The 26,858-nt window shown below is 35.6% G+C and overlaps 5 protein-coding genes across 6 annotated transcripts; 3 read left to right on the forward strand and 2 right to left on the reverse strand.

The window, feature by feature from the left end:
- Positions 1-30: 30 nt before the first annotated feature.
- On the reverse strand, positions 31-21,040 carry LOC110847071. Of its 2 annotated transcripts, XM_035849138.1 has the most exons (17): positions 20,741-21,040; positions 19,568-20,163; positions 15,232-15,311; positions 14,963-15,165; positions 14,319-14,480; positions 14,147-14,257; positions 13,029-13,170; positions 12,705-12,915; positions 8,968-9,205; positions 4,614-4,788; positions 3,276-3,545; positions 1,335-1,490; positions 1,021-1,270; positions 773-956; positions 518-712; positions 342-458; positions 31-281 (listed from the first exon to the last, which is right to left on the reverse strand). In XM_035849138.1, the coding sequence occupies exons 2-17, from the start codon at positions 20,047-20,049 to the stop codon at positions 114-116; spliced, it is 3,144 nt and encodes a 1,047-aa protein (XP_035705031.1). In that variant the 5' UTR covers positions 20,050-20,163; positions 20,741-21,040; the 3' UTR covers positions 31-113. The 2 variants fall into 2 exon arrangements, with proteins under 2 accessions (XP_035705031.1, XP_021949608.2); XM_022093916.2 differs by lacking the exons at positions 19,568-20,163; positions 20,741-21,040 and adding an exon at positions 15,381-15,507.
- On the forward strand, positions 9,217-12,123 carry LOC118434820. The gene is made up of 7 exons (XM_035849139.1): positions 9,217-9,897; positions 9,959-10,131; positions 10,193-10,326; positions 10,390-10,700; positions 10,754-11,043; positions 11,101-11,486; positions 11,544-12,123. Exons 1-7 carry the CDS (start codon positions 9,738-9,740, stop codon positions 12,091-12,093), a joined length of 2,004 nt encoding a protein of 667 aa, XP_035705032.1. The 5' UTR covers positions 9,217-9,737; the 3' UTR covers positions 12,094-12,123.
- A 2,033-nt stretch (positions 21,041-23,073) lies between the features above and the next one.
- On the forward strand, positions 23,074-24,133 carry LOC110846665 (acidic endochitinase SP2). Its single transcript, XM_022093486.2, has 3 exons — positions 23,074-23,232; positions 23,293-23,448; positions 23,505-24,133. The coding sequence occupies exons 1-3, from the start codon at positions 23,169-23,171 to the stop codon at positions 23,972-23,974; spliced, it is 690 nt and encodes a 229-aa protein (XP_021949178.1). The 5' UTR covers positions 23,074-23,168; the 3' UTR covers positions 23,975-24,133.
- Positions 24,134-24,191: 58 nt separating this feature from the next.
- LOC110846667 (acidic endochitinase SP2) lies at positions 24,192-25,302 on the forward strand. Its single transcript, XM_022093488.2, has 3 exons — positions 24,192-24,260; positions 24,323-24,484; positions 24,549-25,302. The coding sequence occupies exons 1-3, from the start codon at positions 24,200-24,202 to the stop codon at positions 25,004-25,006; spliced, it is 681 nt and encodes a 226-aa protein (XP_021949180.1). The 5' UTR covers positions 24,192-24,199; the 3' UTR covers positions 25,007-25,302.
- Positions 24,998-26,704, reverse strand: LOC110846666 (juvenile hormone epoxide hydrolase). Its single transcript, XM_022093487.2, has 5 exons — positions 26,113-26,704; positions 25,849-26,036; positions 25,590-25,792; positions 25,304-25,526; positions 24,998-25,246 (listed from the first exon to the last, which is right to left on the reverse strand). Exons 1-5 carry the CDS (start codon positions 26,677-26,679, stop codon positions 25,039-25,041), a joined length of 1,389 nt encoding a protein of 462 aa, XP_021949179.1. The 5' UTR covers positions 26,680-26,704; the 3' UTR covers positions 24,998-25,038.
- Between the last annotated feature and the right edge of the window lie 154 nt (positions 26,705-26,858).

The following is a 26,858-nucleotide window of genomic DNA, read 5'->3' on the forward strand; positions in this document are numbered from 1 at the left end:
AACTCAATGGGGAAGCATGAGAAATAAAAGCGTGTCAAAAATCTCATCTTTTTATTGTAAAAAAACATAAAAAAAATTGCACTTTATTTTATTTAAAAAAATCTCAACAAATTTCAAGTAATGACGACTCCTTTATGGATGCAAATCCCGTTTCCGCCCTCGATGAGTGCCGGCCAGAGATAGGTTTTTATAATTTCTGAAGATTGGTCTGAAGAATGGAAACGGACGTGCGTGGTGCGTGAAAATGCTCTCGTTTCGTAATCCAAAATGCAAGGTGGGGTCTGCAAAATATTTCAGAAATTAGTTTCAAATCTAATTAATTAAAACTAATAAAACCAAACCATATTGGAAAGCCTCCACGCCGTGTTGACACATTTGGTGATGTATTTAAGCAATCCTTCGCATTTTCTTAGGCACGGATAATCATACAGCGTCGTCCATAGTTGACTCGCAACGTGCTGCAGAAAACAAGGAAATTAACAAAAAATAATTGAAAATTACGAAAAACTGAACAAACCTCGACGCATCTCGTCTGATCGAATTTTTGTTGTGACGAGAGTAAATAATCGGACAAAGCTTCCACAAGTTTTCCTTGACATGGTTGAAGTTGATCGTCGTGGAGGTTCGATTGGGAATGCAGTTCAAATTGTAATAGGTTCGACACTTGCTCTTTTATTTCTGCCAATCGGGTTTGCACGGAGCGGAAGGCCAGCTATTTGTATGGAAATTGTTAGATTTTTTGAAAATTTCGTTAATAATGAAATAAACCCACCACAACGACGGAGAACAACAATTTAGATTTGAGTTCATCGGCTTCCAAAAGTTCTGGCATGTTATCCAACGCGTCCATCGTTTCCACTCTGGCTTGAGCGTATAACGATCCATATTCACGAATTAATTCCGCCTTTCGATCCGATTTTGCCATTGGTTCGGCGGTTGGTTCCATTTGTACTTTTCTATTATTTAAAAAAATACTTTATCAATGAATAACTCTAATTCCGTCGAAATATCGATAAAAACCTGAGCAATCCGCCGGTTTGTCTGGTTTTCTCTTGAATTTGATAAATCGTTGAATTGGCACAAATTAATTGGCGTTTAAGTTGAGCAATTTCACTCTTTAAATCTTGAACAAAGTCGCTTTCCGTCGTCGCCGTGGAGCTGCTCGTAGAATTTGAGGATGGGCTGATGGATTGGTTGTTGTCGTGACCGGGTTTCGAACAGCGATGGTTCATCCCTTGACTTATCACTTGATTGTCAGGGACGGAGACGACTAGAGGAATTTTTAAACAAATATTACCAAAAAAAATTATTATTTAAAAACCAAAAGATTTTACCCGTGATGCACTCGACACACTCGACACCGTTGGCGGCGGCGGTGGTGGTTGATGGCTCCCCTGCAGGACTGCTGCTCCCAACGCTGCTGTCTTCTTCCGACGGCGTGAGACTCGCACCACACCCACTCGTCGATGAATCCGTGGAGGCCGTGGAGACTGAAAATACAAAAATCGTCATGCATCGTCAGCCACGTTTTTTTTGTACCGTATTCAGGTGACATATTGCATAACAAAGGGAGAGATTGATGAGTAAAATAATGTCAGTGGTGGTGACTAAACAAGATCTCAATTGGACCATGTTTGAGTTAAGAGAAACGGTTAATTCGCATTGAGAATTAAGGAACCTTGACTCTTGCTTTAAAGAACTCTCTGTTGAACGGATTATTTACACTAAATGTCAATTTAAATACACAGGATGTTGGAAAAGTATAGAGAAATTGTTAATTGTTTAAATCAATTGGCGTGGATCACAAATTGACATTTTTTGAGAAGTAATATTACGTGGATAATATTTTTCCCTAAAGATTTTGACACTTTAATTGATCCACATTTTTTTGCAAAATTTACCGTAATAACTATAAAGTAATTATAAGTACGTGACCGTAGAGGAAAAAACAACGTAATCCGGAGTCCTCTGTAATTGACATGTTTATCACTCTTCCTTGTTACTAATTGAGAAGGTTGGGAAATTGAATTGAAACTGGATTATGTGATGGAAAACCGGTTGCGGGAGGGAGGACAACCAACTCTTAATTTCATTGAGTTATATGATTCTAATGGAGATAAATACGAAAAAATATATAATCTAAACCACTTTCATACAGTGTTGTTCTTCTCAGATTCCCAGAGATTTCGAAACCCCCGTTAGTTTTATATGCTAATTAAATATCCTGTGTAAAATGATGGTCAATTTTTTTTCTACCATAGCAAAACTCGACAATTTCTCCATTTTAAAGCTATTTTACGAATTTCTTTAGCCTTAGGATTAGCTACGAATTGAAAATTCACTCTCAAGAAGACTGCAATTTTAATTCAATTAAGTTCCTCCTTACACACACATGAATTATGCACATACACAAATTATAATGTCTTTGTCATCTCTCTCTTCAAGGAATTGTACATCAAATTAAATTAGAATATGTAATTTGAAAGGGAAATTAAATTGGATTCGGCTCAACAATCGGATGATGATGATAATGATGATGACAGAAGGGAATTACCATCTCATAGTGAAAAGGTAATGAAGAAAACACTTTGTGGATTGAAATTACGATTAAGAAAACAAAAGTTGAAATTGAGACAACAATTGTGAGTGTGCAGAGAAGTGAAATGATCGATAATAATATTTCATTGTTTTTCTCCAACCTGCAGTCAAAACAAAGAGATTGTGACTCTGAATTAAGAATTTATTATGTTAAGAGATTATTGTATCAGATATTTTTTTTTCGAAGAATGTGTGGCCAACTTTCATCCACTCGATGTACATACAATTATTTTGGAGGGTGCTTGAGAATGAGCAAATTTGATGAGTAATTAAGATTTGGATAAAGTATTGAAACCAGAGCGAAATCATAGACAAACATTGTAAAGGAAAAAAAAGAGTCAATTATCCAATTATCTCTAAATTATGTGCGTCTTTTTTAGGAGGTTTTATATGAAAAATTGTATCTAAATTATGTACGTATAAGAATATAAAGTTCTGTTTGTCATCATTTTTTTGCGTGTGTGCGACCGAATCTAACATTTTTGGGAAGATCATGATCATTATATTTTATGACTGGATCTCTCTTCTCCTCTTCGTTTTTTGTATGTTAATGGAATATTCTGTGGTTAAAATGAAATTAGGTTTTTCTATCTGACACATTTCACGATTTGTTTGGCAGGTGGCAGAAAAAAATGATTAAACTAAAAAATATTATTAAAACATCAAAAAAATCTCACCCTTTCCAAGCGAATAATTTTTATGTAATTGATTTTTAATCTTGACATGGCGTGGTCGAATGGGTGTAGTTGTAGGATTTTGTCTCCTCATTAAATCATCTGGCGAATTTCCTCCCACTCCACCCCCTGCACCGCTGATGGAAGAATCAAAACTAGACCCACCAATTGATTTAGCAGATCCTGGTCCCGACATTTTTACAATTTGTCGCAAGTTCCCTCCCGTCCAGGTGGATTGCATTAGTGAAGGACGGAACCCTTGCTTGCTTCGCACTGTAAAAAAAGTAATACACAACAATTTTGAAATTACTTGAAAAAAATCGAGCGGCGACGGAGGTTAGTAATTTATTCGAGAGTAAAGTAAAATATGATTACTAAGATTAGGAATTGGATCGAGGAGATACAATTATAAGTTCAAAGTCATGACCAGTAGGCTGGATTTTTGGTAGGAAAATTATACGAGACGGGTGGATAAAGCATCCTCATTAATAACCAAGTAGTCCACACACACACAATCTCATCAAACGGCCATCTAAAATTATAGCCCACGATTCGTATCATCAACTCTTTAGCGTTTGTATAAGAGAAAAATGCAGCGCAGTATGAATTTCACCGTTAGTTTACCATGTCGTAAAAATTACATACGCGCTGAGATATTCATGAAAAAAAACATGGGAAAAATAAGCTACTCGTTATTTTGTAATGCAGTTTGTCGAATCTGATGAGTAATAGTAATGTATGTAATATTTCATGTAAAAGTTATGATTGAGATGATATGCATGAATGTTAGTTTTAGGTTGCCCCTGACATTTGAGTGTCCCGCACGAGCGCAGTCTTTCGTCATCTCATTGTTTTATTGGCCCTCATTTTTAGTTCGTTAAAAGTACTCAAGTAGTGTGGACGTGTTTTGAGAGAATGTTCCACAATTAATTAATCCACAGTAAATAAAGTAGCAATTATTTAAGAGATTTATAACAAGTTTGTTTTTATATTTATTTTGCTACTCTTGTTGGATTTATGAGCTGACCTCCTACTCGTAGTAATCATCCCCCACGTCAACTTCGGTGTAACGCTGGTCAGAGGGTATCTGATTGGGACTGACCCAGTGGTGTTCTCAGAGCAGACGCCACACAGTTTATTGCTTTTGTGTCGGATTTCCTGATTTGATTTTCCACCCTCTGATTTCACAAAGTAATACACACACATATTTCATCTGGAATATTTTCAATTGTCAAACGGATGTTTTTTTGATGCGGCCACACCCAATTTGGATGAAACTTGCATATTAAAACGATATCCGGAACACTTTAATTTAAAAAACAAATGAAAAATAGCAAATACCTGATCTGCTGAGGAAGTTGTATCTGGCTCGTGGTGTGACGAAGGGAGAATTTCCGGACGTCATAATGGCGGAATCAGAATCCGAATGATAACCGGACAGGTCGCTCGAGTCCTCCTCCCCATCGTGTTCGTATGCACCAACCTCCTTCCCCACGGCCCGCATTAGCTCCAAAACCTATTTTATTAATATTCAATTTTCATCAGGATCCAAGAATAATTTCCAAATTGGTGTCAATGTCGATACTCTCCAAATACAATTTAAATACAAAATCCCTCATTTAAAATCACACACAGATTGCGCACACCCTTCAAACCCAGCCGAGCGTAAAGAAAGCTAAATCTCACACTCGTCATTTTTTCCCCTCTGTTTGCACCACGACGGTATTTGTGAAGAATTTACAGTAAATTAAATCAATTCACTTCGTCTCATTATCCATCAACTTGTTTAATTTAAGTCAAGGAATTTAACATTCATTTGTAAATCGACACCATTGGCGGCCCACACAGCCAACTCCACACTTCTACCAAAGTCAAGATGCAATGTAAAACATAATTCAAGTGTGGTCACAGCGTGTGTCTCGTTGAAATCTCGTCCCTCTTTTTGTGTATACTCCATTTTATTAAGAAACACACGTTACTTCCCATTATTTTTGCTTGAAAATGTAAATTGTGCCGTTTTTAGGTGAAAATGAAGGCAGAGACCGTTTTATGATTACGTAATGAGAGTTTTATTGTCATCCGGTCTTTATACATATCCGATCAAATTAGTGCTAACAAAGAATTCGATCCTCGTCAAAGTAATTTCTATTTTCAATGTCAATAAATACTTGATAAAATCAAAATCAGAGACGCCGTGAAGGAAATCCAAAAACCATTCGTCCGCAACATGACATTTGAATTCGAACACGGGATTTAGCCAGGTTTCCACTTTTTTTGTGTGTCTGCATATAAATGAATTCTTAATTTAGCTCCACACAACGGAACTGACTGACGTCTGATTTCATGCTATGCGAAGAATGAGTTTAAAGCAAATTCACCAAATTACGGTAACTCACTGATGATGACTGTTGAATATATAAATGCAAAGTTTATGATGTAATACGAAATGCGGGGATCCGGTGGAGTTAAATAAAAATTGCGAAATGGGAGTATATATTTAGAATGTGTGTATGTGTGTAATTGGATAATTTAAACGGCGAAGGATTTCTATAACTAGAAATTTTTTAGAAAGTATATGTATGAAAATTAGTGTATAAATTAGTAAGAAAAATTCATAAAAATTGCTTCATTGTCACCATAAAAGACGAGCTTTCAAAGAACTCGCCTGTTGTCCAATGTACAATGAAGACGGAGGATGGAATATTTTGACATTTAGATAAAAAAAAAGAGTTGCGCTTCCCATTGTATTCAAAAACGTAACTGTCCAGACGAAAAGAATAATAAATGACGATCTGTTATTACGACGATCAAACTGTAATTTAGCCATTTTATTTTATTGCTCAGTCCTGTCGTTCAAGTCGGCTCTTTTTTTTTGCATGCAATTTATTTTAGAAAAAAAGTTGTATATTCCTTTTATACGCACTAAGAGTTGATACACGACGATAAAAGTTGGACTAAATAATAATGAAATGGCTTAGAATTTATAAGGATTCGGTGTTCTTTTTTTTCTGTGATGAACCATTTGACCCAGATGACGGATTAATATACAATTTCTTTTAGAATTTTGAGATATTGAGGTGAATGATAACGAGAAAAAATATTGGCATATTTTGATAATTTATAGTGATCATTTTCTGCCGGATAATGATATTTATTATGAATAAGTAATCCAACATAGGAGACTAATCATTTTCATTTTCATTACAAACGTAGAAATTTGCAAAGCCCATTCTTCTTTAGTCAATAAAATTTACATTTCTTTTATTTCCAACTGCGGTATTAGAGAAAAAACAGAAAATGATTACTTTGTTCAGCTATACTTTCATTGAATCCTGATTTTTACCACTGACATTAGATGATTAATAAATTCGTCGAAATGGAAACTTATACTGAATCATGATAATCTTGTAAATAAAAGATTGCCAATAAAATCCCACCTGCCTCTGATATCTGACACCTTTCTTTTTTCCCCTCGAGAAAAAAATTTCTTTTTTAATTCAACTTACTTACTTTTAGAGTAAAATGTGGGTCTCAATTTCACATTGAAAATGAAACCTCTCGGCTGACCTTGTGCATAAATCAAATAAAAATATGGGAAAATTACTCAGATTGTTATTATGATCATTATGATTTTTTTATGTTAATGGGAAAGACGGGACTGCCTCATACAATTTGGTAAATCAATAATTACGTGCTGATAACAACTCCTGTGATGAACAGAATATTCTCGAAAAAAAGTGAAGGTGTGTGCCGATGATGAATTATTGCCTAGAACTCAACAAGTTGGGCAGGAGCGGTATGTAAATTTGTACTAACAAAAAAAAGTTGATATAATCGATTGTTAATATTCCTCCGAAAAATTCTGTCACGAATTTCATCTGTTAATATGGAGGATGGAATTTTTGTTAAATTAATCAATCTTTCTTATAAGAAATCTAAATTATTCTGTCATTGACTCAAAAATTTTAGCAAAATTCTTTAATAACAAACCCTGTGTGGAAGCATGTACCGTAATCGCATCCGTACAATTAAGAAAAAAATAGTTTCTCTTAATGAAAATATCCCGTCGTTCTTTCCGAGAGAATTCCACACACGTCGCGCATTCTGTACAATCCTCTAAAGATGAAATTACACGAAATGTGGTGAGTCCTCTGTTCTGCGGTTTAAAAAAACCACCACCGATAATGAAGTAATTCAGTCAGTAATCATTTACAACAATGGTGAAAGGTATAAATTGAGACTGTACATACAAACATTTGTAGATTATAATTTTTAGTGATGGGTAGTTTATTATCGTAACGATTTAATTGTCAAAACTTTCAATATTTTTGCATATAATTTTCTCACGTATTGATTTAATTGATTGGCTACTCTTTAAGTCAAGGTGTAAATTATTGTGTCTTAAAAAAACAACTTTCGAAATTCCATCACGTTCTTCACCGAGCACCACCACTTTCATTGACGTCTCTCTCTCTCTGATATTTGCAACCGAAAAATTCCTCGTTGGTAAAACAAATGGTTCAATGATGACAATGCAGTGTCCTACAAAATATCGTCCAACGTGACAATTTGAACCCACATTCGTACAAATTGTAATTATTTTAATTGCATAGTAAAGCGAAACAAATAATCGTTATCTTAATCGCCTCCACATTCAGTTAGTGGCAACCATAAGGTATCAACAACAGCAGAATGTGCAACTAAACCGATCTGCTTACCGTTCATGTAAAAGTTGGCGTAATTGTTATAAAATGCATACAAAGTGTGGACATTTCTACTTTTCTTACGAGTAAGTAGGCACGCTGGTGGTATGTACATTCAAACTCTACGTAAAAGTCGATTGTCATTCTCTAGCGGATCCTGTAACTAGTTAATCCACCACGACGACGGCATTTTATTGTATCAACTCTCCATTCACTCCTAAAAGACGTAAAAAACTAACTGTTTCTAATTGTTTGCTCTGTTTAGTTAGTGAACAAGAGCGGTGGGGATTAAGCTTCAAAATCATATCAAAGAGATTACATACAGTTTTTAACTTTGTTTAAGAATAATGAAATATTCAACGTATTTAAATAATTGACAAATAATTTTGACAGTTTTTAAACGGGTCAAACACTGAATGTCTGAAAAAAAGCTATGATTTTTCTCTCTCTTTAAAATCTATCCCACCTGCTTTGATATTTAATAATAATCCACCATCCGACATTGACGAGCATGCATAACATAATTATTATTATTTTAAAGACCAATGACTTACTGGCACACACACAGAGAATTAACACTTATTTTTTAGTACAGCACATGACATTGGAACATTTGTAATAATCTGAACTAAAAAGTGACCAACATTCATGTACAATGTAGAGGATTAAAGAAATAAGGATTTTTTGTGATGTAACGGATGTATTACAATCTGTCGGATTTTCATGATTGTCATTCATATAATGATAAGAATTTACCAGCTGCTGCTGTGCCATTTCACCGCAGACAGAAATTCATACATACATAAACCTCGTTTCTTTTCCCCCGATGTGATATGTAATGCACATTGAAAAATTAGCGTTTTTTGTGTGCCGCACATGTCACTTAAATCTCTCACTCGTTGGAATGTGTGTGATTCAGTTACACAGAAAATATTAATGTTTCTCTTCGTCTACAATAAATAAAAAGATGAAACAAAGGTAATTTCGCTCACCAATTTCAACCCTCTCGAATATCGCATAAGAATTGGTGCGACGATGGCGACTTCGGAACTGTGCCCGTCTCCAGTTTCCTTTCTTAATTGGGTGAATTGGAAGAGGGCTTCCTTGTCCACTTCGACACGGCGTTGGAGTATTCCGAGCAGGATATCGAGACAATTGTTGTCAAGCGTGGGTTCCACGGCGTTCAATATGCTTTTGTTCTTTATTAAACGTTCTTGAATTTCATCGGATCTGCAACATACAAGGAGTAGTTGGTTAGTTATGCATTTTTAATAGTGAGACACACATGGCGTGTCATCATTTCAATGGGGTAAAAATATGTTGCATGCTCATAAAAGCGTGATATTGACCAGCCCAAGGTCCCAGTCAGTCAGGATCTGGTTAAATTGACAATAGAGACAACGACTGATATGTAACGGTTTAGTTGCATGTTGTTCAACTACATGTATCGCGAATTATTTGTTTCTTCTTCTCAATAATTATAGTAAAAGACTAGCTTGATCGATTTTACACGTGAGGAGAAAAAAACAAAAACCATGTTATACTAAAAAGTTTGTATGTCCAAAGACCATACAATTTTTGTAATGGTTTCGTGTGAAAGTTTAATCATGGATGTGAAACTCGGAAAGTTTCCTTTCTTTCTTGTGAGGAAGTTTTCATGAAATGGTTGCTCAAAGTTTGTTCTTATTTTCTGAATATAAATATATTTTAACTATTTTATTTTAGAATAAAGTATTTTAAGAAACTGTGAAATAAATAAAAAATGACCCCAAAAGCACACTCTTATTTATTTTACATTTTAATATTCTCCATTTTCACGACTTACATGACATATTTGACGTTAAGAAACAACACCACAATTAAATTGTTTAAACGAGAGTTTGATTCTTATTTACGACAAGTGCCATCAATTAGAAAAGAGAGTAAGTGAATAAATTTTAATATTGGTGAATATTAAGAAAATAATTCTAATAAATATTTCAGATTTCCTAAAAATAGACAAATCAGTCTACAACGATCTTCTAGTTGACACAAAACATTGTAAAATCCCAAATTTCCACCCATTTGATCCGATGGTGGTTCCACTAATGCATAAAGCAGAATGGGTTGAAGATTGTAGAAAAATTTCATACCATTGGACATATCGGGATGGAAATGTGAGTCCATTAATTATTAAGCATAAAAAATATTGGTATTTACGAATGCTCTAAATTGCAGATGATAAATTTCAATAAAACAGCGCTAAAACAAGACGGATTTGAGTTTAGAGATTTAAATTGTTGTTATAAAACCGTAACACGAGTTGAGCAAGAGATGACAAATTTTGATAAAAATGCAGAAAATTTAATCAAGTAATATAAAACTATAAAATCTCTTTAATATTTTGTAATAAGTATAAAATTTTTATATCAAAGGTACTCAAACTGCATCCCAATGACTGAACTACGCACTAAATTTAATCATGATGAGTTTATAATGATTGAATGCAGTAAAAAGCTCATCCCTTTAGTAATTTATCGAGGATTCCACCCAATTGCTCAACCATTTCGCTCTAAATCAACACAAGATAAAATTGAATATTGGAAAAATCATGATAATCTTCCCCCAAATATTCTCATTCTTGGTTTGGATTCCACATCAAGATTAAACTTTAGAAGAAATATGCCCAAAACTGTGGAAACAATAGAAAAACTTGGAGCAATTGAAATGATGGGTTACACAAAATGTGAGACTAATCAATAACTACAAGGAATTTCTTAATAAAAAATAAAAATGCAGCAGGTGAAAGGACGTTCCACGCCATGTCCACCATGTTAACAGGCTATTCAGGAAGCAGTCTCATCAAAAAATGCAAATTAACCGATCAAGGTGGCTACGACCCATGTCCATTTATTTGGAAACGATTAAACCGATCCAAATACTTAACTGCCTATTCGGAAGATTGGCCAGATATGTATGCATTCGGAACGGGAGGGTTCATTAAGCAACCAGTCGACTATTATTTAAGAACCCTGTTCAACGCTGCTCATGACTACGCATTGCCATTTCCTATCAATCAGTTCGTCAGGGTGAGTTGTTTATAAATCATTTTCAATTAACAGAATTTTCAGTAAATTAAATTACAGCTCTCGACCAACTGGTGCATCGGTCATCAAACGAACGACGACTTGTTGCTGGATTACACCGAGTCATTGCTACAATTGGCACACGACTACAAATCCCCACTGTTTACGATGAGTTTCAGCAATACGTATCCACACAGCATGGATCACAACTTGATACAGTTGCTGGATGAAACTTATGCAGATTTTTTGGAGAGAATGAAAACTAAAGGATATTTAAATGATACAATTTTATTCTTCCTAAGCGATCATGGGCAACGATTCGGACCGCTACGAGAAACTTTGAGTGGATGGTATGAAGATAAATTGCCCAATCTTTGGATATTCTTGCCTGATGGGATTAAGGAAAAATATCCAGATTTACAGGATGCATTGGAGATTAATTCGAGGTGAGTTGTTAATTATTTTCTGTGTAGACTTAATTTAATAGTTTCATACTTTTACAGACAGCTCACATCGCCCTACATGTTTTACTGGAGTATAAACTTCATCTTGGATAAATTCTTCCCAAATTCCAACCCATCAGAAATCATTTTCAAAAATGAAACGATTCCAAGAAAGTTTACAGAATACAATTTCTTCCAAAAACTCCCCAAAAATTTAAAATGCTCAGACGTGGGTGTTCCAGACGTGTTTTGTGCCTGTAATCCATTACGAGAATTGAATTTGGATAATCCCATGTTACTCCTAGCTGGTGAGTTGGCTTTAAGTCAGTTGAATGCAAAATTGCCAAAAACGTGTTTAAAGTTAAAAGTGGGCAGAGTTAATGGGGGAGCAATTATAGAAAATCTGGGTTTAAGCAAGACAACCTACATAATTGGAATTGTGACTGATCCAGGAAAAATGCAAATCGAAGCGAATATCGATTACTTTAAGGACATTAAAACCTTTAATAACATTTCACAAATTCAAAGAATGAATAAAATTAATAAGATTGATGTTAAATGTCTGAAAGGGGATAAAGAATTTGAATTGTTTTGTATTTGTGGTGATTAATTGGTTAATAAAACACGTGGAATATGTTGATTTTATTATGAAACAAATTATTTTCACTCGCAAAACGACAACAATTGAAAAATGATTACAAATTTAACACAGGAAAGATGTTATTGTGTTTTGAAATTGCGATATTGTCAAGTCGAATGAAGAATGAGGTGACATCACTTATTTGACGAGGACGATGAGGCAAAGTGAGAGTTGTGAATCTCATCTCAATCTCCTCATCTACAGCCTCGTCGGTGGATGCCATGTTAAATATTATACAAAAATTTGTCTCTATCAAATCTAAAATCAATCAAAAAATAACTAATCCACTTTCTCAACTGAAATGCAACTTATCAAATTCCGGAAATGGTCAAAGAATGCAGGGCAAACGGAGACAATTAAATAAATTGTAAAATAATTTGCATTCCACATAACGGAGGAGATAAAGGAGCGTGTAAATTAATACAAATTGGAATGCGATATACCGTTTTATTATTTGTTAAATAGGAAATAACGGGGCAAATTAAGACTTTAGCATAAAACGCTTGAAATTATTCACATAAAATTGGAGCACACGATATTTTGAAGGAAATTATGCACGTGTGAAAAAACAAATGACTTACCTCAAAGAAAGTTGTCTTTGATGCGACGAGCTGACGGGAGCGGGTCCTTTTGCCACATTTTTCGTACTACACTTGTTACTGCTGAGGGAAAGTTCTTCCAATTTCTGCAGAGCCCCCTTGTAAGTCTCCACAACCCTTTGAAACTCCAATTTCAGGGCGTCATGAAGTGGCATTAATGATTCGTCCATCGTTCCCACGAGTCCATGTTGGCCTTATTTTCGTAATAAATAAACAAATACATTTCACACCATGCAGTTTTCAGATTACGCAGTATTTTAACATATAATAATTAAAGCATATTATACAAAATTATGATATTATTACCCATCCCTTCCACTATTTTATCCAAGATTTTTGCCCTCTCCTTCATACGTTTTAATAGAGATGGTTCAGAGACGACGATTACACCCAGAATTTTCCGACATCCTTGCGTAAACGGGCCGATGGAGTCCTTTCTCATGCGATTCTGTTGGAAATTGGAAATGCAAAAATTATATAATGCTGCTTAATATGAAAATGCACCAGCGAAACAGACAAAAAACATATTAATTTACAGTTTCATCACATATTTAATAGCATAGTTATTGATTAATAAGAAATAAAAAACTAAACATTGTGCAACAAAATGAAAATGTTGCGAAATTCATGATAGAGAAATATAAATCATCATCGACACGTCATATTTTTTGTATAATCAAGGCGAAGCTATTGAGAAGAAAGGTTGATAATAAAAGTTAACCAAATTATTGAGAAAAAATTCCACCACTACTCTTTTTTTTAGTGAAGTTGAAGAACAATTCATTAAGCACCGTTGAATTGGTATTGTCTTTTTTGTGATGGGTTCAGAATGTTTTGTGATATATTGCTCAATAAAAGTGATGAGAATACTCATCTTGTAACAAGTTTTAAGCTAATTATCCATCAAATTATTATTAGTTGTGTATGAAATAGAGTTTAGGGTGATGAGAGTGAAGGTATATTATAAATAGAAAAAGAACAATGGACTAATTTATGAATTAAAAGTGTCTTCACTCAATCTCATCAATTATGGAAACTGTTAATCAAGGCCTGATAATTGCAAAGTAGTTAATTGTGTCAAATCCTAAATAGGTACAAACTGATGCACTTTTTGAAGTTTATGAACACTTTGTTAAATTTATTCTTATTAAACTGTTAATTATTTAACGACTGAGAAATTCCTCTAATCGAGAATGTTTTTACGATGTGAATTTTTCTTGCATGTGTAAATGAGCACGCGCATTTCTTTGCGATACAACCAAGTAATTCGATTATCTGCGTTTTACTTAATAAGATTATTTAGCGGTGACTTATGAAAAAATGGAGGCAAAAGGTGAAATATGCAAATCTAGGTCAGTGTCGTCTAATCAGCGTCACCACCATGATAGAAAAAATATAAAAAAATAAATGACTAAAAAAAATACCGGCTGAGTAGCAGTGTTATCATCTCTGGAGAAGAATTTGACCATGTGCATGATAACATGTTCTGGTTTTAGCAATTGTAAATCAACCCGTGGTCCTTCTGCACTGTAGATCTGCACATAAAAATTAGGATGCACATTTCATACGCAAAATAATTCCAAGCGTGGAAAATACCTTTGCAAACAACGCTTCTAAAATGGGCAGCGAATGTGGCATCGCTTCAACGAAAACATCCATCGGCAGTTCTCGCAGAATTATTCGAAATGTTCCCACGCTTACACGATTTATGAAGGAGGCAGCCTCTCTGTATTGGGCGTGCTCGTATAATATCAAAACCTGAAAAAATATTATCAGTTTTTGCAATAAAAGGAGAAGAAATACGGTTTTGAAATTGTTTTATAATTTTAATTTGTTAAAGTTCTCATGATTAAATAATTTCATAAATTGAGTCATCATTATGAAATGCCTGTGGATTTGAGTTGAACCACGCGGACAAGTAGTCGTCCGACTAAAAAATTATATTAACCAAAGAATCCATTAACTAATGTGATGTGGTTTAACTCAAAAGTTGAAACATTTTTCTCATAAATTTATTAATAAAAACTTGAACCGACTTCTTCCTTAGTCTGAGGTCATTTTTCAACCCTCCACGACTGCCACTCATTTCCGTCTTATTAAACTGAAGGAAATTACGGTGATTACTTGTGTTTTTTTAAGCAGAAAGAAGTTACATATTGCGAATTGAAACCAAGATTCCAATTAAATAATACGAAACCAGCGGAAATGATGCCTGTGCAAAAATGTGACCGTCGTCTCACCTTTTTAAGAGCCAATCTGGGACTAACATCGGCAATCGTCATGCTCGAAACACGAGATTCTGATTCCACGGGAAGCGGTGGGAGTGAAATGTGTCCGTAATATGAAGGATGCCCATTATTTCCTTGGGGTGAAAATCCCCCTGATTTGATTTCCTTGTCCAACGGGGTGGATGGTCCCATGTTGTACGAGAATAGATCTCCAGCTGTAAATTTTTTATTAATTTGCTCGATTAGAGACTTATTAATCTATTGTCTTGATTGTAACATACCGAGCGACCTCCCCCAACGGGATTGACTTGACCATTTCATCCTTTGAACCAGACGACGCTGACTTCGCTCTGGTTTGAATCTGGAAATTTTACAAATATTTCTTCAATAAATTTTTAATAAGAAATAACTAAGTAAAATTAGTAATTACTCTTCGATTAATTGCTTTAAAATGGATATCCCATCACCGAGAAGAGCGCTTTTAATACTCGCTAAACTTTCGGACTTTAACATTTTCCAAATTTATATATTTCCATCTCCAATGCTCAACCTCGACTGAGGAAAAAGTAGTAAAAAACTTTACTCGGAAGGATATCCGGAGTAAATCCTTTACAAGAATATTCTGGAGGATTGTTTACAGAAATTCAATGAACTCTCAACCTCAACTTTCGAAACTTTCTCACGTTCTCCAGACAATAAAGCACGTAGAAGCAGGCAGTGTTTTTTTAAGTCGGATCATTCCACTCTCATTAATTCAATTACATATACAAAACTTGGATTGCGTGATGCATGATATTTACGTAATGCTACCCTTCATCTCAACATTTATGCAATTCTTTCAAGGAAAAGTGTCTGCAGTCTATCCAGAGTAAGAAGATTTATGGATATTTAAGCAAGGCATCTGTACTTTGTCTTCCCTCTCGCTTTCTATCGCTCTTTGTTTCATATCTACACACGCGAGAATGTACATAAAGGGGTCGGACTATATTTGGACGTGTAAAAAATGAAATTTTACCCTTCTCTGAAAAATGGAATAGAATCGTGCTCAGTAATTAATTAGCCTTGGACTGAATTTTATTAAAACTGTTCCTTAATAAATCACATATTTCTTAAAAAATTATTTGTAAACAAAGGGAGAGCTCTAGATTTTCAATTAAATCGTGAAGGTTTGTATAATTTTTGACAAATTGTTACATTTGTAAAACAACTTTGCGATAATTTATGATACGCAAATTATATCAAACTCTCCAAAAATGGAAAAATTCCACGCCATCATTTAAATCATATGAATTAATTTTCTCGACAAATATGCACATTTTATGACAACATGGAATGTAACAAATCTGACCGCAGCTAAAGAACTAAGCCCCAAGAAAGGAGTTCTGTGCTGGCACCATTTCTCTCGTCGATGTTAAATTAGAGTTAGCTCATTTCACGCATTGTTTTAGTTCCGGATTTAAGAAATTAGTTTCACTTATTCCTTAGCTGTGACTCGCATCTTGGGCAATATATTTTTACAGCGTTAACACATCCTTAAAAAATGGAATGGGTACTTTTAATGGTTATTTTTGACTTGACACCATCACTATTCAAGCAACAACAACAACAAAGGCGACAACATAAAAATAACCGTCTCTGTGCTTGACAAATTTTAAATTCAAATTATGGTCGAGCTAAGAAATTAAAAATTAATTATGAACCTTATTTCTGTGCCGTGGTATTCTTGTAAATGTGCCATATTAACAATTATGTGAATACAAGTTAATTTCTCACTTCCTATTGTTCGTCTGTTTGTTTGAACAAAAAAAAAATACGATCGGAAATAGTTTCGCAACTTTGTCAGGAATTAAATACAAAAAAAATGAGAGAAATATGGAAAAACTCTCACTTTTGATTTTTTTCTTACATTTTTTTTCATTTAGCATTCATAACCATTCTTTCACACACACATATTTTTGCGGCGGTTCTCCGTGTTAATTAGTTTTTAAGAAGATTTGGTAAGAAGAGACGTATGAATTATTTTTCACTCGTGTGGATCGTGTTGAAGCTTCTTCACATTTTTTTTCAAGAGATGAATGATGTGATAATTAATGGTTTGTTAATGAAATCATAAATTGTCAATTTTTCTTATAAAATGTATAAAAATCTGTCATCACCACTTTTGAAAGAAGAAAAAAAAATCATTAAATCCAACGGATTAATAATTGTTATTTGTATAAATCTGCATAAAGAAGAAAAAAACATTTGGTCGGCAAATGAAATTGCATCACAAATTAATTTAAATTGTGAGCTGCAGGCATTTCTCACCCTGTCTTTCTTTACATACGTGCATGTAAACAGTTATCGCCGACTGTAAACAAAAAGTGGTTGCAGTGCGTATTCACAATTCCCTTTTGTCAACCATAATCCATCCGCTAGACTTCCGATTCCGTTGTAAAATGTTGTGCAATCAAGTGTTTATACTCGATCTAATGAATATCCTCGACGAATTAAAAGTCTGCTTTGACGATGGAAAATTTGCCGATTGCGATTGTATCAAGCTACGTTTCAGTTACACATACTGTTCTTAATCCAAAGTACTTTTTGTATGCAATAAATCAAAAGTCATAAAACATGACCAAATATATTGTCATTCCAAGTGGTGAAATGCAAGTAATTTTACGCGTCTCCTTTTGTCATTGTCCAACCCAAAGTACGACCCACATTTCGTGCGCGTGTATTTTTTTGAAAAGTAGCCAACGGAATGGAACCCACCTCAAAAAAGCCACAACCTGGTTTGAAAAATGTGTATGTACACCATTTGAAAAATGAAATTAAGGCCTAAAAACTCGAACAGATTCGATAAATAATTCTACCGCATATTGTTTCATGTCTCCCTGAAGTGGTTTGTGACTGACTATTTGATTATGGGTGGTATGCGGCGGTGGTATCAATTTTTTTGTCCAACTTTCACTGTCAAGTGTGTATTTAACTAAATAAACTCCCTCCCTCTTTTCTTTATTAGTGTTGTCTTTAGTGTCCATAATGTTGTCGTTGTGATGTCTAAATATTGGATGTCTATTATCTCTCTCGTATGACTAGAATTTTCTTTTGTGGTCAAGTTTTATAATTTTTGAATTTTGATGAGACGCGCACACACTTGGTCCTGTCAACATGAGCAAACACTAGATAAATTATGGCAGTTAATAACCAAGAGGTTTCAATTTCAAGGAACGCTCGCTGTTTTATGGTAATTTGTGACATTGGCATTTTTTTTATTAAGTTAAACGCAATATTTTGGTTAGTCGGTGATTGGAGTCTTTTACTGCGTGTAAGGTTCTTATTTAAATAAGAAACAGGATCTTGGTAATTTAATATTTATCACTTTTACGCCATGTTTCTACTCACTTTCGTCAAGTCAATTAGAATCCCATAAATTATGAATTATTTATTTTAATATGAATTATAAAGAGGTGGGTAGGTGGGCTGCATCATGGGGACAGCTGAACTCATAAATCTTGGACGACTTTCATTAGTTTTAACGTATGTAAATTTGTCTTTTGAGTACAATTTAGAAAATAAAATTGTCAAATAAATGAAAAAAATGGTGTTGGATTTTTTTTATGAAAAGAATGTATTTACGTAAACGTCCTTAAACAATAGGAAAAATAAACCGTAATTAAGTAGAAATTGATTCCGTTAAAAACTGCTCTAATTAGATGACAAAAAAGAAATGAGTGCTGATTGGGTCAGTCTAAGTGCACTAACAATGTTGATAAGTCACTCATTTTATCTAGTCATTTGCTAATTGAACGATTCATGTTAACACGGAAAACTCTCGTTGATAACAATAATGAACGTGAACTAGGTATTATTATTCCCAAGTTGTACAAGAGTTAAAGATGGAACGTGCAAAATATTGCAAACTGCAGATTAAGAAATGCAACTCATAATTTAATAGTTAACAAGGGAAAGTTACATATTTATGAACAAGAATAATGAGATAATCAAGTTTTTTTTCTACGTATTTGTCTAGATTTTTTTAAGAAACGTAAAAAATGTGGTAACTTTATTATATCCTAATTAGATCACGACCTGAGGTTATTTATCTTCATTTCGTTTCATTGTTGATTAAATAAATCAAGAACCATCACCATCATGATGAGTAGTCAAGCATGACCTTGCACTATCAGATCCACTCTTCTCAATCTCTAGCACAAAAACTTTGTATGAAATTTTGTGGTGGCGCAAATATTTGTTGCCGAAAAATATTCCAAACTGTAAAACAAGACTGATATGTAATGAAACCAACGGTACAATTTTCTACTACCGACTGAATTATGCGAGACGATCGTAAAATTCCTCATAAAATCATCCTTTCGAGTGAGCATGGAGATGGACAAAAGGAGCCGACACGTACACATTCCAATATGGATTTTGGTGGTTGAAAAATGCTCCTTCATAATTTTATTATCGCTCATTTTCTAGACGCAGACGAGGAAATTATGATGCAGACAATGGAATTTTGGTTTATGAAAATTGTTGGTTATTAAAAACGCGACGACGTGAGAAAGTTGAGACAATCGAGTTCATGGACCGGAGTCTCAAAAAATGATGAACATAATTCCAATTCCTCACCTGTCATGACTATCCAGCAGTGAAGAGGCTTTATAATCCACCGGTGACAACCCCGCCGACCAAGTTCCACTCACATCCTTATTAATATTTTCACCACCACTCCCACCACTCCCGCTCGGATTCTCCATGATCGTCCCCATTTTTCCCAGGACGAAGCCCGATCCCGTCACCATCCTCCCTTTCGGCATCATCATGTGTGGCTGGGAGTATAAAACGGGAGGAGGACTGTCTTTACTTCCTCCAGATAAGCCTGCCAAAGGGTTGTGGTTATTTTGAGGTGGGGCTGCATACATTTTTGGAGGGAGTGGCGGAGGGACTTCTTTGCCAAGGGGTGGCGGCCCACCTGTTGCACCGGGATTTGTATTCCTCACCAATTTTGCCGTTGGTGGTGGTGGGGGAGGATAATCGATTTGAAATCCTGGGGCGTGGGTGGGGGCATTGTTATTCGTGTTGTAGGCCCGTTCCAATCTACTCGTTAGCATTGTTGTAAAAAGTAAATCAGCACAGATGGAGGATTTTTTTACACTTCACTCGTTCACAACAATACACTTCACAAATTGGTCACTGCTTTAAATGTTGTTGAATAACGAAGGATGCTAAAAAAAAGTAGAGGAAAATTATGCAATATTTTAGTCAGATTCTTGCATTTTTCATCAATTTCTCACAAATATTTTTAGAATTGTATACGATGAAGAAATGGCAAACGATTGGCCAAGGTGTGCAGTAATAAAAACGGGGAAAAGTAGAACGCCTTTTTTGACTATCTTTGATCTTGATTTTATTATCATTTATCGAAAGGAGAGAGGACTTAATTTACACGAGTGTAAACGATTCAAATGTCGAATGGTGGATAATTACACACGTTAAAATCAGACAACTGTACATTCATCTGTCAAAGTGAACCAATGGAATGGGTGACGAAGACGTGTCAACAATTGTCAAAGGGAAGAAGGTGATTTCAATTCAATGTGTAGTCTAGTAGCCTGATTCTGACTTTGCTCTCTCTCTATTCTTGTCATTGGGATGAAAATTTATACAAATCTGAATTTAAATCGGGGCATGAAAACAACATTTTTTTACGACTTTAAGACTCTAATTAAAATGATTTTTTCATGTATTTACTGTTCAAATAACGGCAGAGAGATCAAAGGAGCCACAAAATTTGACACTCACCTGCGAAAGAAAAGTGATCCAATTTCCGTGTATTAGAAATGATCTAGAAATAGCACAAATGGTCAAAATGTCCAAAAACCCGCAGCAACTCTCACATCGGAGAACAAACCATTCTCCACACAAATCCCATGAGGATTTTATCCCAATTTCTACAAAAATATGGGTCGACGAAAGAGTCTGGAATTTTCCAAATATTTACACGAAATTATAAAACAAATACAATTTCACTATTGCAAAAAAATGCTACAATTTTTCACATTGTTTGACAATGTAGATTACAATTTTTTTGCATTGTTGCGTCTTCCACGACTGCTTGAGAAACACTGAGAGTAAAGTTAAGTAAATTGTTGGATTTGTTGAGAGAGGAGGATGAGACTCTGTCTACCTGTGTGTGCGATCCACTACCCATCCATCTACCTGTTGGTCCTATGTGTACATATCTACTTCACCATATGAAAGAGATAGAACGGATTTCCTTCTTCCCATGCATTCAATCTCCTCGGCATTGTTGTTAAAATCCCCTACGGGTTTTTGCATACATTAAATAAATCCCATCACACCCTGTAACTCTTCTTCTTGGCGAAGGAGTAAATGGGGGACTGGCAAATATGAGACGGAGATATGTAGCGAGGACACGAGGAAGCGTTATCAATTTATGAACGTGTGTCGATGAGTGTAAATTTTCAAGAATTTTCCCATACCTTCAACTCGCAGCTAAGAAATTGTGATTTTTTTTTGATAAATTATTGTCATCTTATCGTCGTATGTACCTCTATGCCCATGATACGTGGAAGGAAGGAAGCTGGTTTATAGGTTCGCGTATGATGACGCGTGAATGCAAAGGATTGAAATGCTTATTTATTTGCACATAGTTGAGCTTGTAAAGTAATTCAGGATTAAAATTTCTTTAATGTCCAATAAAATCCCTATGGAGACGAAAAAGTCGAATCTTCTCATTTTCTCAATATTCCAAAATTAAGATTCAACTGCCAAAAACTTGCAAATTTTTCAAAAACAAGCAAGAATTATCCACCCGTTTCTCTGCACCGTTCTCAAGCTCAACTCTCACTCGTCCTCCTTTCGACAAATGGCGCAATCCGAAGGTCAAGGCCAGTACAGCAGGTTGGTTGGATGTCAGATTATTCGATTTGAATTATTATTTCAAACTATTCAAATCCCTCCCTTCCAGCGCCTACAGTCCTGGATATCCACCCTCGTACAACAACAGCAATGCGGTCGCAGGTGGCGCGTACGGCGGTGGGGGCGCTTATGCTGGTAGTCCATACGCTGGGATGGCGGATCCAGCAGCGGCAGAGAGGATGGATCAAGAGCGACAAAGAAACAAGTACATGATTACATGGTGTATAGTCTGTGCGGTGTGCTACTGTTGTGTTGTTCCATTGGCTATAGGTCTTATAGCCTTATTTTTAAAAGTAAATTCTTAGTCTTACGATTAGATATTGGTCTTGATTGATCATCTGGGTGTATGGGTCACTTTGGCATGACCGCCACGCCAGACCTTCTTTTTCTTGTAATATGAGGAAGGGCATTTTAATCTGAATTCTTGTAATATTTTTGTGTAAATGATAAAATTACTGTGTAATTTCTCTGTATGAAATAAATTATTTGTTCTGCCAGAACTAGCGAAAAGTAATTACAAGATTTAGTTAAATTAGAATATTAAAGCATTCGATTTCTATTTGTATCGATTGCAAGTTAATTTACATTAATTTTTGTCTACTGGAGCCTGAAAAAGTATAAATCATAAGTCAATAACTAGAGATATCTCCTAACAAGGTTACATCATCGTGTGATCATAAGTAACCAAAGGGCTTCAGACATTACTGCACAACATTCAGATAGAAATGCTAACAATTTCGCGAAAATTCCCATTTTGATTTGAATTATGACAAGCTTGTCAGAATTTTATTTACAACTAAATACTTACAAATCAAACAATTGCACAAGCGACAAATATAAGCTTCGCACTAAAGTCATGAGCATGCAAATAAATGTGAATTATTTTCCTGATTAAACTTTGAACGCAGTATTTATGCAATAAAAATACGATCCACACATTAACAGATAACATTGCTTACTGCTTTACTTGGAAATGTTATTATTGGCACAAGCGAAATATTCACCAATCTTATGCATGCATTTATTCATAAATTTATGATAAAATTACTCACTTATAAGCTCCCTTTTACCTGTCAAAATATGTTTATTTTTATTTATTTGTTTGAATTTCTCCGATCGCAACAACAATTTCCTGGAAAAATTGACATTGTCAATTTGAATTACATTCGAATTACTGGAGATTTGACGTCATAATTCATATAAAAAGAGACCAAACCGAGCAGAGAAACTCATCCAGAACAGCGTTTGATAAAAAAAAACAATTGAAAAACAATAAAATCATCTCAAAATGGTTCACTTTTCCAAAATTTTGATGGGATTCGCCATCATCGCTTTCGCCAATGGACAATTGGGTAAAAAAAACCTTTACAATTTATAAAATAATAAATTAACCCTCCCAAAAATTAAAACAGTTTCTCAGTCCGAATTTCAAAACGGGGTCACATCGAATGGATTTCCACCACCCTCAGCCGCACAATACAACGGATTCGTAAAGTCACTGGGTGCAGGGTCAATCTCTTCGAAAATGGAGGCCGCCATGTTCCTTGCGCAAACGTTACACGAGTCGGGTAAATTATTAAAAATTCATAAAAAAATTGCACAAATTAAATCCTTAAATCCACAGCCGGTCTCACAACGAAGCGAGAATGGGGATGTTCCGGTCAGAACGGATGCGTGGACCGGTACCCGGCCTGGAGCGAATGGGTTCCAGAATGCCAAGGGAATAACCGACCACCAGGAATTGGTTATTATGGTCGCGGTTACATCCAGCTAACTTGGTGTTCAAACTACATCCAAGCATCACGAGCACTTGGGAGAGGTGACCAGTTAAAGTCGAATCCAGACTCGGTGGCACAATCTGAAGATCTCTCGTGGGCAGTGTCCGCTTGGTTTTGGAAGGCCAATGTCCACGGTCCCTTGGGAGGAACGAACCAATTTGGACGCACGACCAAAGCGATTAACGGACAAACTCAAGAGTGTCAAGGGAATGGACAAAATGCAGATAAATCGAGACAAAGGTTTCGTTATTACACTAAAGTATTTGCTGCTTTCCGCCTATCCGGGGTTCCCAACGAGGCCGGGTGTCCGTATTAAATTTGTATTAGAGTGAATGATGAATTGATTGATGGATTGTTTAGCTTAATCGTTGCGAATGTCTGTTTTTGACCACAAATTTTCCGAGAATCATGTTAATAAATTTAATAAAAAAAAGTCTAATAAAACATGTGCATTAATAAATCTCTTGAAAAATGACATCTTCCAATCGTATGAAATAAAACCAATATTACCTTTTCTCCTTTATATTCCGCACTCTGCACCATGAAGCACCTCCATCTAATCATGTTCCTCTCTTCCGTCATCCTCACCACATCTGCTCAAGGTTACACAAAATTATTTTTACAAAAATTTAAAATTTCTTAAGCCATACACAATTCCTTTCAGTTCAAGTAACACAAAATGAATTTGAGCGTGGTGTAACCTCAAATTCCTTCTCGAAACCGAGTCAAAAGCAATACAATGGATTCATCAAGTCCTTAAAAGCAGGTGGAATAACGACCAAAATGGAAGCAGCCATGTTTCTCGCACAACTGCTTCACGAATCTGGTAACAAATTTGTGTAACAAGAAACTTAATAAAATTATTTAAAAAACTTATCCAAAAAACCCAGCTGGATTAAAAAAGAAACGCGAAGAGGGCTGCAGTGGTCCCAACGGGTGCGCCAACAAATATCCGGAATCAGGTGAATGGAGGTCCGAATGTCAAGGGAGCAGTCGTCCCCCCGGTGTGAGCTACTATGGTCGCGGTTACATCCAATTAACGTGGTGTTCAAATTACATCCAAGCATCCCAAGCACTCGGGAAAGGTGATAAATTAAAATCCAGCCCAGACTCGGTCGCCACGTCGGAAGACCTTTCATGGTCAGTGTCCGCCTGGTATTGGAAAACTAATGTGCACGACGCACTCGGTGGATCGGATAAATTTGGACTCACGACTAAAGCGATTAATGGAAAATTGGAGTGTAATGGACAAAATTTAAACCAATCGAAACAAAGATTTCGTTACTACACTAAAGTTTTTTCTGCTTTTAAACTGAATGGGAAACCCGTGGAGAGTGGATATTATTGAGTTTAGTTTATACAATTTTATTCATTTTATTTCTAAATTTTGTCAAATTCGATATCGTTAAAAAATTTCAACGCCTCCTTCGCTGCTACTTCCGGTGCTTCGTAGGAGAGGAAATGACCACCTGAATTGGGCGATGAAAAATGCTTCAAGTTTGGAAATTTCGACATCAGTCCAACTTCCGAGGCTGCTACTACATCTTCTGGCGGAATTACGCAGGCAGTTGGGGTCGTAACGGGGATTCTGTTTTATGGGAAATTTTAGAAAATAATCAATAAATGTTAATTGTAAAAATCGTACCTGAAAGTGTGCCAATTATTAAATGCCTCCGAGTACAATCTCATCGATGAGGTTATGCATTTCGAAACCCAATAAACCATCACGTTGTCTAATAACTCGTCCATTGTGAATTTGTGCTCCAATCCACCGTCTTCTTTGTCCATGAAAGATTCATTCGTCCAGGTGGAGAATTTTTCTAAAATGTAAGCAGCCAGACCGCTGGGGGATTGGGTTAGTCCAATTCCTGGGAAAATTTTATGTAAATTTAGAGCTAAATTTTGCATGGTTTAATCAGTATGAAACTAACCAATTGTGTCCGGTTTGGTAGCTTGGATGTGAAGATATCCACTTTCTCTTAGCGAATATCCCATTAATTTTGATAATGGAAGATAGCGTTCTCTTGCTCTTGGACTCGGAAATGTTGTCGTTGGTGAGAAAATTGTGGAAATAAATTGCTTAAATTGGTCCATTGGATGGAATGAATAACAGGAAAAATGCGTTCCTTTCACTCTGAAAATGGTATGAAAACTTAGTAAATATTTTGGAGATTTTGCGTATTTTCTCACCGATCTGGGTACAAAATTCCCATGTCGGTCGATATTAAGCTCCCCCAATCTTCGCCCAACGTGTAATATTTCTCATAACCGAGTCGTTTCATTAATCGCCCTAAAATGTTGGCAATTCGGACGGGAGTCAATCCTGGCCGGGAAGAAGCTTGAGAAAATCCGTAGCCTGGTAAAGATGGGATCACGATCTGTATTTTAACCAAAAATTAAGTAAATTAAAAAAAAAAAATGGCAAATAAAAATAATTTCCCATAAAATATTCACCTCAAAATTAATCTCAGAATTTTTGGGTTCCAAGAAATAATCAATCAATTTTTGGTACTCCACAAAGCTTCCTGGCCATCCGTGGATGAAAATGATGGGCACGGTTTTCTTGTACTTGTCGTTCATCGTTTTCGTGGGTTTAATATGTTGAAAGTGAATGTCGAGACCTCCAATTTTGGTTTTGAAATGCGGATGGCGATTCAGCCATTTTTCGCGTTTAGCAAAATCGTACTTTTCCATCCAGTAGGTCAAAACCTTTTTCAGATAAATCGTGTTGAACCCGTAACCAAATCCAACCCCCTCGAGCGGCGTCGCAAACCTGTTCGAATCCAACTCCAATTTCAACCTTGATTTCAAATCTTTAAGATCCGAAGTAAAATCCACTTTGAAAGGTTTAATTGTTTCGTCTTCATTCCCCGGAATCACGCCCGGTTTGGATCCGGGACCCCAAAATTCATCATTGATCTCCGGCACTGGGTCACTTCCCAGTGAGTCGTGGATTATGTAGGTCACGTATGCACTGCCAATCGTGACCAGCACAACAAACAAGGTCTTAACTAATCCCATTCTATTCTGTTCTGTGCGGATAAAAGAGATGTGAAGCGCATAACAAGGAAAAATTGGTACAAATTAAACCAGCATCATTAAATGGTATTGCATGTGGATAATTCATGGTTCTATTCGATATACTGGAAAAAATGCTTGTTTAAAATGAAGGAAAAAACCATGGGCCGTGTTGTCAGTTC

Source organism: Folsomia candida, unplaced genomic scaffold (assembly GCF_002217175.1).
Source record: "Folsomia candida strain VU population unplaced genomic scaffold, ASM221717v1 Fcan01_Sc003, whole genome shotgun sequence".
Classification (NCBI taxonomy): domain Eukaryota; kingdom Metazoa; phylum Arthropoda; class Collembola; order Entomobryomorpha; family Isotomidae; genus Folsomia; species Folsomia candida.